This window comes from Haliotis cracherodii, unplaced genomic scaffold, assembly GCF_022045235.1.
Source record: "Haliotis cracherodii isolate W230 unplaced genomic scaffold, xgHalCrac1.p SCAF_11, whole genome shotgun sequence".
Lineage (NCBI taxonomy): Eukaryota > Metazoa > Mollusca > Gastropoda > Lepetellida > Haliotidae > Haliotis > Haliotis cracherodii.
In genome coordinates this window covers 38,344,525-38,356,084 of record NW_027266266.1, presented here as the reverse complement: position 1 = coordinate 38,356,084, position 11,560 = coordinate 38,344,525, and the positions used below count along the sequence as shown (strand labels likewise).

The 11,560-nt window shown below is 40.0% G+C and overlaps 1 protein-coding gene across 1 annotated transcript; it reads right to left on the bottom strand.

Annotated features, from left to right (window-relative positions):
• Positions 1–594: 594 nt before the first annotated feature.
• LOC139455753 (uncharacterized) lies at positions 595–11,103 on the bottom strand. The gene is made up of 4 exons (XM_071237297.1): positions 11,046–11,103; positions 2,119–2,389; positions 929–1,086; positions 595–836 (listed from the first exon to the last, which is right to left on the bottom strand). Exons 1-4 carry the CDS (start codon positions 11,101–11,103, stop codon positions 595–597), a joined length of 729 nt encoding a protein of 242 aa, XP_071093398.1.
• Positions 11,104–11,560: the final 457 nt, after the last annotated feature.

The following is an 11,560-nucleotide window of genomic DNA, read 5'->3' as shown; positions in this document are numbered from 1 at the left end:
GTGCTACCCCAACAAAACACGTCTATTTAACTCAACACCCAAGCTAGGATTTAGGCTGAACCTGAAGGCGATACAACGTACCGAGAAATAACTTGCTACGGAAATTTCAGGTAGCAGTAAGAGTCGTACTATTGCAATGCTGCTACATCAGAAGTAATAATGCAATCAAATACATGTACATTTCTCATTTTCATTTTGTAGCATCAAAGGCTTAGGGATCGATTATTTAGTATTCTGGTAGAGGTGTATGAAGGGGCCTGGTCCTAGAATGTTTTTGAAAAAATTCAATGCTGAAAGTCAGAACAAATTCAAACAATTGTATTTACCTACAACACATTATTATTCATAACAGACAGCCTGTCCAGTGAAAATATATTTTAGGGAAAAACCTAAATACGAATTATTTTTCGAGCATTTTCGGGAACAGATTAATATTTTAAAACAGCAATGTGTTGCCATATCATAACGTTAAATATGTACATAAAATGTACCTGTTTTTTTGTATATCAAACCAAAAGACGATAACTGTCTTTGTGAAATGATTTTTTTCAGTAAATGACAATATGTTTGAAACAACAGTTAGCAGATTTGAATTTAAGCATTGCAATACAGCATTTTCCATGATTTCCAGTCAGACTCGGAAGTAAGCATGAAAGACGAGGTTGTCCTGTCGAACAATGCACATCTTCCCTGAATTTCCCTGTAGCTGAACATCCCACAGTTTGGGTGTAGAAAACACCACCTTGCGCAGGTTAAGTAGTCTGTGAATGTGTCCTTCATGAGACCGTCGCTCCACTTGCCAGAGACTCTGAGAAATCCTCTTGTGCATGTTTCTCCTGAATCAGCAATAAAAAACAAAAATGCAGAAACTGCTGTCTCGGAAAATACAACTGATGGAACGCCATGTGTAAAACAATTAACACCTTACCTAGACGGATGCGATGAGGACTTCCATTGAAGCCCTTCAAGCCAAATCTTTTGACAGAGACACCTGTCGGGTCGGTTACATCAAAGACTTTGTCACTTCCAATCGTTTTACCTTTTCCATACCAAATACTTCCATTGCCCCAAAATGCCCAGAACCATCTGCAATGAGGGAAGATAATAATGATGACTATAATTCAGAAATCATTCGCCATGCATTCTGTCTCCTCTCTGAAACAGAATTTGAAACTGGGTGTTCGTGGATTTTACATGTATTTGTTTGTGAAAATAAAAAAAACAATAGAGTTTTATAGTAATGGGAGTTGTATCAGGTTGTTGTTAACATTTTGTCGCCAGCGCGCTTATAACTTCTGATAATCTTGTTGGTATTATACCTTGAATTGTTTTCTGACATATGACTGGATGACATTGAAGCTTAATACTGTGTAAGTAAGTTCAATTGTTTTTATGGCCCTTCACATTTTTTAAGGTAAAAGTGATCATCTTTTCGAACATGATCGAAATTATAACTAAATTTACAAACAATCAAAGCAGTTTTATAACAGGGGTGCTAACCTATACAGAGGAACACAAGGGAACACAAGAATCTGCCACCAAAATTATCCTTGCATGTGATTGGCTGTCGTTGAAGGTCAACTGTCGTTGCAGTTCTCAGTTAAGTAAGGGGCACGGGTGGCCCAGTCGTCTAAGGCGCCGCGATTCGCTGTGCAGAGTTGCGTCCCCTGGACACGCCAGAAACCTATGATTGTGGGTTCGAATCCCGGTTCGCCTTGATTATGTTTCTAGGTTTGTCAGCACCATGCCCGTGCTCGTGGGTTTCACCGAAGCGGTAAACGTCTGAGACCTGCATCACTTCGGGCTTTCCTCCCACATTAAGCTGACACGCCGCGATATAACTGGAATACTGTTAAAAGCGGCGTTAAACCCAACTCACTCACTCAGTTAAGTAGAAAAAAGTGACTTTCGATTTTCTCAGACAAACAAAGTCATCAGATCGGAAATGCAATTAGTGTCTTTATTATCGTAGAGACAAAGCTAGTTAAATGTTTCCTGGGTGATTCTGAAGATGTCAATAAAGGGTCTCCTGCTTGTGAACACATTTCCAGTTGTTCGACATTTAATATATTCATAAAAAGTACAAAATAGATATAATACATTAATGCAAATACTTACCTGTATTCGTCACAGCGAAGGATGGAACCCGTACCAACTGCCCTATACCCACTTGTTGGCCTGATTGTTACTCTAGATCTACCATTGTTCCAGCCACCAATCAAAAACTCAACCAGCTCTGCACCGGCGGAGTCCAGGAGGCTGAGTCCATGGTCCTTACATGCCTTCACTTCATACACTATACTTGTACATTCTTCAGCGTCAACCCCTAAAGTTACCAAGTCTTTGATCACTTTATTGGCTCCATTTGTGTACACCTCCATGGGAACACCTGCAATTGTGATTATGTTTTACAGTCATTATATCACGATTTTTCACCTTTCATGGCTGTTTTGCAAAACAGCTCACACAGCCATGAATATCTTTTATCATGGTGCATGTATAAAATGCAGTATTCATTTACAATTAAAAAAAAAATCATCTGTGATATGTTTATTAACACAGCATCAACAGTCACTATTTGGTACTACATACACATTATTACATTTGCTTCAAAACATTACTGAAACAATTCGTAATGTGCATATAAACAAATGTCTGACAAGTACAATGTATTTGGCAATTATAGGTGAATATATTTCTGTTGTCAGACAATGAAGAGACTGTTTACTGTCAACAATGTTGGAAATGGATACCATATTGGCTATTTGCAATAACGACCTTTTGTTTTTAGTCATGGGCATTTCATGAAGCATCCTTGTTGCGGAGGATGAAGCCTCCTGTTGTTCAAATACAGTCTGTCGTATTGAATACGTTTATCAACGCATGATGTAACATGGGCATATACAGTTAGAAACGTTCATTCAACCTGTTCCGGCTTCATAAATCATTTTAAAGTTCGAGCTCACGTGGATCTGTCTGATAACAATGTCGACCCACCCGTGTCACTCTCACGTACACATCGGATGTTAAAAAACATTAAGTCCCAGAAAGGGAAATGCTCAAGGAACGAAGCTGGTCTGAAAGGTAATGCTAAATAGGATTGCATTCTCTTGAGTACTTTCGCACAAGTCCCCTACGTCAAAGCAGGGACATCACGTTTGGGCGCAGGTTATTAAATACACAATGAGCTCCCATATTTAAATAAAAGAGTAGAAACCCTTTCAGCACTTATAAGAAGTCTTCTAAAATCAGACTCCATCAGACTACATCATTAGCATGCGATTATGAATCACTATCAGATAGTGATGACACCAGGTTTTCGCTGTTCGAGAAAAGTGAAGTCTAGTCCCCACCTGAAAGAAAATCCCGGAACATATGGTACAAGTCAAATTTGGGAATAGCATCGGACATCGTGTTGATAACAGAAGGTTTCAAATTTGGAATGTCCTCAACATGACTACCATAACACTTTTTAAAAGCTTTCTTAATGCCTTCAAACTTGTAATCATGATTAAACAACTTCGAGAAAGAGGCTCGATTGTACCTCAAATGTTGTGAAATGTAGGATCTGTCAGAATATTGTTCAACATAGGGGGTGAGTTGACGTGTTGAAAGTTGAAGTTATCCCTCTTGTCATACAGTTTTGTGGCGAATTTGTTGTCAATATTATTTTTTATATTTTAGATCTAACGAGGCGGTCTCACTAGTCTTCTTTATTTCTACTTCAGGTGGGTAAATCAGTGACACTAACCGTTGTTTCAATGTGATATTAATAATAAAGCTTCTACTTAAATCACAACATGGAACCAGCGATAGCATATTAATCTATTTCCACGTTTATTACAAAGTGTAAAAATTCCAATACTTTCATTGGTAATGAATTTTCAAACCAGCATTTCAGAGTTGTCGGCATTGTTGTATTTCAGGCCATTAGAGAGAAGGTTGTTTCGCCGACTGCAGGCTTGTTAAAGTTTTCTGTTATCCAGCTGATCAATTCTATTTAAGAGAGGCTCTGTTTTCATATATAATTCAGTCTTGAGCCTGTCACAGTAGACTGCAACTTGTCATCTTTGATGGTAGTTGCATGCAAATTGAGGTTTTTAATCCGCCCATAATGCTCATTATGTCTATTTTCAATGATAATGACGCTCAATGTATTATTCAGAAAGTGTAACAATATCACTTGAAACAGGGTAGCCGCTGCAGCCGACAACACAGGTTGCAATGCATGGCTCGCTACACCTATTCGATGGATGGGGAAGACATGCATTCAAGCGTTTTGCGACCCATGAGATCATCGTCATTGTCGGTATCGACCGATCGTGGTGTAACGCTGTCACTATCTTTTCACGAATCATGTTGGACTCTCTGAAGAGTCAATCATCAGGTTTGAATGACAGGTCCCGATAGGTCAATTGTTTCATTAACTTTGACTGACAAAGCAAGGCAGTTTGTGGCATGAATGAAAAATACACATTTGACACTTCCAAGACATTATTCCATTATAACATTGCATTTCAACTGTATAATCCGATCCATCTCATCCCAGATGTGCTCGATTGGTGAGAGATCAGGGGAGCGAGCCGGCCAGGGGATGACATTCACGTTGTTTTGTTGAATAGAATCCTGAACAAGTCGAGCAATTTGAGGCAGGGCGTGTAAAGGTAATGCCTGGGCCATGACGACGCAAAAACGGTAGAACAACAGGGCCGATGATCTCGTCGCGGTAGAGCTGTCCATTGAGATTTCCCTCTACCACTACCAAACGAGTCCTCTGTCTTGCTGTAGTAACCATATCATAACGCTGCCGCCCCCGAACCGATCTTCTTCCATGAGACAATGATTGACGTAACGTCTACCTCGATGTCGGTACACTCGAATCCGTCCATCGCTGTTGCTGAGGTGAAAACGAGGCTCGTCAGTGAATAGACCTTGTCCCCACTGCATGGCCGTCAAGCGTACACGCTATCTGTACAACTGTCAACATTGGACGTCTGGCGGGTTTTCTGGCGACAATCCCTGCACATCTGAGGCGAACACGTACGGTTTGTGAAGATATTCGTCGAGGGCCAGGGATGCTTCTTGCAGTCACTGTTGCTGGCTGGAATGGATTTCGTAGGTGTGTTGTTCGAATCCAGTTGTCTTGTCGATTATTGGTTACGCGTGGCCTGTCACTCCGCGGATTGTCTCTGACTGCATTCGTCTGTTGCCAACGTTGCCATAAACACCAAATGGTGTTTCTGTGGACATTAAATTGTCTTGCGACATCATGTTGACTCGATCCTGCTTCAAGCATACCAATGGCTCGCAGACGCTCATTTTCGGACAGGCGTGGCATTTCGTAATGTTGAATAACTGCCTAATTTTGTTGTTTTTCTGAGTGGTTGTTGTCAGCACGATGCTAAAAAATGCATATGTAATCCCGTTAACGCACACGTTTTTATACCCATTCTTGGGTAGTGAAATACATAGGGCTTGCATGGAATGCATGCTTTTCAGTAGCAGTTGCGTTTTTGTGACTTGATTCCATACATGTACTACAATATTAACTGTGGTCTAACCGCCCTGTGTCATGACTGTCACTAAGAAGTTCAATTCACCTTCCATTTCCAAAAGAAAATCCATAAAATAATTTAAGCAAGGACACATGTACAGAAAAAAATATACTCGATGACTGCAAATTATCTGCAGACAAATGTTTGGTCAGTTGTACAATTACCGTTTCTCAATTGTCCAGAGCTAAAACAAACGACTTGTCAACTCGGGTAGAAATGGGATAGAATCTCTTATCGACATTCCCATTGCCACATGAGTGGCGTGAACTGGAGTATTGACCTGATGGATACCATGAAGAGAAATCGAGAAATCGTTTCAATAGCTTTGCATGATATTCACCATTCATGGCTGTACCCAGTGTATTAATTATGACCATGCTGTCCCAAAAGAAAGTGGCCATACCTTTCTAAGTGGACGTCTTAGTTGGTAGTCCCGCATTGTTTCTACTCCATGTTTCCTCTCAGTATAATAGTGGTTGATCCACATCTCATCATCTCTTGTTGAAAATGTAAATATCCTGAGTTGTTATTATTTAGGAAATAAACCTACTGTGTTTTGAAATTTAATGTAGTCCCACTGTAGAATGAATACCTCTTATTGTAATTTGGAAACTAGCGCTTTAGCGAGTGGTTTCAAATGTATAAACAAGAGTTATCTTCATGCTACCATGGCGGCAACAACGCTTTTTTTAAAACGGCGCTCTCCTGCAACGCGGTAGTACACAGGGTTTCATTCAGAAAAGTGGCCACAGGTAGTTATATATGTAACAAATATTACTAAAGTTCAACATTAAAAAAACCATAAATTGTTTTGATAGCCATAACTTAGAAGTTGACGGATGACAAAAACCGACACAATTTATGAATCACAACTTCTTTAATTACAGAAAGAAAAGGCGACGTTTCGGTATAGATCCCTATACCGTTGTCAAGCAAGACTGAATGAAGAACACGGTACAGAATATATATTGTTAATTTGAGGATTAACAGTAAATACAATTGCTTTCATGCATTCATGTATGCAATTGTTATATGTCTCACGTAAAGAAAAGCGACAAAGCTCTTTCAATAATCATTGGTAACTTCTGTCAAAAGCAGCGTCCACTGCACGACTCCAACTATATAATGAATATTTGTCTATGAATACCTATCAAATAGTGATGGCACGTGTTCGCGAAAAGCGAGCGTATCCAGCCTCACTGCTGGCACCCGCCACAAACACCCGTCACAACAGCGAACTGCATCATTTTGGTCACTGATGCGTCAAATTTAGAAATGTCTTCCACACGTCCACCACCAAACTTGCGGAGAGCTCCACCAAGGCCATGAATGTTAAATTCCGTCACATGTCCAATGACACTGTAATGCTGAACAGTTTGAAATGCTCTACATTCTCTTTAAGCATCTTGGTAAATCGTGTGTGTGAAATGTTATTATCCCTAAAAGTGTTGAATGCACACATAAATCATTATTACCTGACATAAATGTAGTATTTTAGGTTCCAATTTATCATTCCACTGTCTTCTTCAAACTTCAAATCAGGCCTTTTTCAGTTTATATCAGTATTGACTGTGTATTGTTTCGGTTTATTGAGGTATGAAACGAGCAACCGATGTGCAAACTGTTCGAATCGGCGAAGCAGGTTCTAACATGTGCAAAACACACAATAAGAACGCATAATCAACTGTAACTCGAAGGACAAGATTTTACAAATTTTAGCTGAAAATATTTACTTGCATGACAAATCATGATGACTGTGACAAAATGACATTGTTGTGTTTGATTATTTCACGCAGGGGTGGCCCAGTTGGCTTTGGAGTCGCGATACGCCGTGCAGTGTTGTGTCCCTTGGCCTCACAGAAACCTAAGATTGTTGGTTATCATACCAGATTTAACCTGATTATGTGTCTAAGTTTTTCAGCACCATACCAGTGATCGTGATTTCCCCAAAATGGTAAAGGTGTTCGACCTGCATCAATTCGAGCAAGACTCCCACTTCAAGCTGAGACCCCTTGATATAACTGAATACTGTTCAAACTCCTTAGCTATCATTTGCTAAAGTACATGCACAGTTTACATGTTTGAGTATATGACTTCAGACCTTTTCATGTAAGTTGCAAGCATTTCAAAAACATTACATCGAGTTATTCAGTATGAAAACCATATATGATGTCCTGAAGTAGAACAACACATATACGTTACTCATTGTTTGTACGAAGCTGTGAATTCATAAAATTCGTTTTGAAGTGGGAGAATGATACTTTCGCCACAACACAACTAACAGTACAATGGGTGCAAGATGAAACACAGCAAAAATGTATCATGTAATGGAACATAGATAATGGAAAATCCACAGCGGAACTGGGAACAGAGGCAATAAAATTGAGACTGTATTCTTGCTTCAAAAACACCGAAACTGACAACATACACTGGATCAGAGACCTTGTTATGCGTGTTTCAGAGTGTTACGAGTGCGATATCAACAGAGTGTGTCATTGGTACCTACAGACTGAAAAGGATTTGGATTTTACACATTCTATCCCAGCCAGCTATCATCCATTGTCAGGTTGCCCTACATGGGAACTGACAATATCTCAAATAAATAACCATTATCAGTAAGCATCACTACATTAGGTGAGGTTTAACGTCGTGTCCAAGATTATTGCATTGATATAGCGACGTGCATGCAGGTGTGTGTGTATGTGTGTGGCTGCTTGTACTAGTCCGGACTGATGCCGATTTATAGTGCTAGCACACAGATACCATGCCGCATTTTAACATGAATACCCCACTCAGACACGGAATGCTGACTCCGAGCCGACCAGTCCTTGTTTTAGCCCCATAATACCCAGACAGCGTAACAACAAGTACCATCTTTTAACGTATTTTGGTATGACGCGGTCAGGGATCGAACCCCTCTCCGGGCGGACGCTCTACCACTAAACCATGGGGGCGGTCCATCACTACATTAACAGTTTGATCAACGAAAGAGTGAAATATCAAATAATGCCATATATTATATGTTGTTAACAGAGGAAGAAATCTGCCAAATCAACGCCAAGATTAAACATAATTAATGCAATTAAGAAAATATTTTATGTTCACAGAAATGTGGATTCCCCAAAACACAATATATAAACTCTCTGCTCTTTTATGTTCAGTAACCTCATTAGTAAAGGACGTTTTGTTTTCAAAAGTACATGTCATTAATTTTACAGGTTTTAGGTGAGGTGAGGTGAAATGGGGTTTAACGTCGTATCCAAGATTATTGCACTTATACAGCGACGTGCATGCACGTGTGTGTGTGTGTGTTGTACTTGTCCGGACTTGATGCCGATTTAAAGTCCTTGTTTTAGCCCCTTAATGCCGAGCGCCAGACAGGGTAACAACAAGTGCCACCCTGCAACGTCTTTTGATATGACGCGGGCGTGGATCGAACCTTCCGCTCTCCGGGAGGACGCTCTGCCACTAGACCCCGGTGGCGGCCATTACAGGTTTTAATAAATGTCCTGTTTTACATAGATGCAACTATTAATCGACTCTTATAACTGAGTAATAATGACTATGTGTTATCGTGATTGTATGTTATTGCTGGATTAAGTACAATTGACAAAACACTTTCCATAGCCATGTGTTAAAAACAGGTGTAGCGAGTAGTGTCAAAGAGAGATATGTTTGATATCTCGTTGTTTAAAGATGAAGTGCGGCAGTTGGTAACATATAGGCAAAATCTCAAAGCATGCCCATTTAAGAGGGGCGTTCAATAAGTTTTGCAATTTGGGCATTTGTGTTTAAACAAACAATGTCAACTTGTGGCAGGTGTGACACTGGTCATAACATCATGTTGACACGTGTCATAACAAGTTCCAGACACAACACGTTAGATGTGATGGCTTCATTCACCTAAAGGTGGTCACAATCATGGATTCTCTCAAACATGAACAACGCGCTGTAATAAAGTTTCTTACCAAGGAGGTATGCTAAGCAAAAGAAATCCATGATCGCATGTGTAAAGTGATGGGTAAGGATGTGACTATTCCACAGTTTGCCGTTGATCTCTACAATTTCAAGGGGGTGGGGAGTTCATAGACGATGACCCAAAGTCAAGCAGGCCTCCTTCAAATGCCACCCAACCGGAAACCATTGCTGCTATAGAAAGAAGAATTTTGTCTGACCGACGAGTGAAAGTATCTGAACTTTCTAAGGAATTCCAAATATCTGTTGGAACTGTTGGAACCATTATTCGTGTGCATCTTGGTATATTCAATGTATCTGCAAGATGGGTACATAGAAACCTCAGAGCTCAAGATCGCCATCAGGGAACTGAAAGTTGTCGAGACATCTTGGATCTCTATACTGCAGATGAGGACGGATTTCTTTCTCGTCTAGTGACAGGTGATGAAACATGGATCCACCACTGGGATCCAGAAACTAAATTGGAATCCATGCAATGGAAGCACCCCAAACCTCCGCCTCCGAGGAAGTTTCGCACTCAACCATCGGCTGACAAGGTAATGGCCACCATATTTTGGGATGCAAGAGGCATATTACTGATTGCTTGAATGCTACCAAAAACTACAATCGATGGACAGTATTATGCTAATATAATGAAAGAATTGCGAAAATCTATTCTCCAGAAACGTCGTGCATGACAACGCTCCGGTTCACAAGTCGAGAATTGCACAGGCCGCCATATGTGAATGTGGATTCGAAATGAAATCTGCCCTACGTGGAAGACGGTTCCAGGATGGCGAGGACATAAAGGCTGCCGCAGAGGCTTGGTTAAAGGGCTAATCTGCGGATTTCTATAAAAGTGGTATTAAAAGCTTGAAAGACAAATGGAATAAGTGTATTGAGGTGAATGGAGATTATATTGAAAAAAAAGTGCAAAAGATATTCTGCGACTTGGTCTTATATTGAAGTTGCAAAACTTATAGAACGCCCTTTGTACATGGGACTGCTTAATAACATGAAAACACATTTTTCAGTGAGAAAGGATAAAATTGAATGCCTTGAACATACCTGAATAGCCATTTTCATTAACACAAACGTTAGGTTAGAAAACTTGTGGTTCTTGGGAATGAGAATATTGAATTATTCGTTAATTTTAACGCAAACAACATGACTTGCACAAAGCATAGTTTTATCATATCTGATTTAAGATCATGAAAAGTATTAAGAAAGCATAAAATTTCATTTCTCTAACTCAAATAGCTGTTGAGAAAATTTGTCCACTTGAGAAGAGGACCTGTCGGACGGACGGACGGACGAAATCCTTTTCTATATTCCCTGCTCCACTTCTTGAGGGGGGATAACAATTCAAAGTTACCTTTCCTTGGTCAATTGTTTTCTGGGGTAAAACAAACAAGACCAGTAAAAATCACCAAATGTTGACAAAACCTTTCTCATCACAGTTGGTACACATATTATCAAAATCTATTTAACGTATACACACAGGGCTTTGGACGATAGTAAAATATTGAAACTAACCTTGCGCAGCAGTGAAAATGAGGAGGATCGCTAAGAGCGACGAAACACGTAACATCATGCATGCGCCGTCAACAACGTCTGTTCCAGCCTCCGAGTTGTCTACAAGTCAAATCAGTCATGGAAATACAAACCGTTCATTGGTGATTTCTCTCTTTTGAAATCACAACCGAGGAGCATCCTATTCCCTGCTGAAGTGTTAGTGTCAGTAGTGAACTTGGTCCTAAAGGCAGATCTACTAGTCTCAGTATAGTTTGTATGTTCTCAGCAGCAAGCGCATTAATATTTTAGGTTTCAGTCTCAACCTGTTAAACACAGGAATCTCATTTCTGTTATCTATTGTGACTTTCCTGTTTGCAGCTCAGGAGGACCCATTATGTTACTGGTAGCTTATACCAATATACTGGGCCGGGGATCTGGGAATTTTGTTATTCGAGAAAATATAAGTGTCTAGTCACTGCTTTAAGATATACGAGTGTTTTCTCTAAACGAAGGAGACGAGAACAATTTGTATTTTT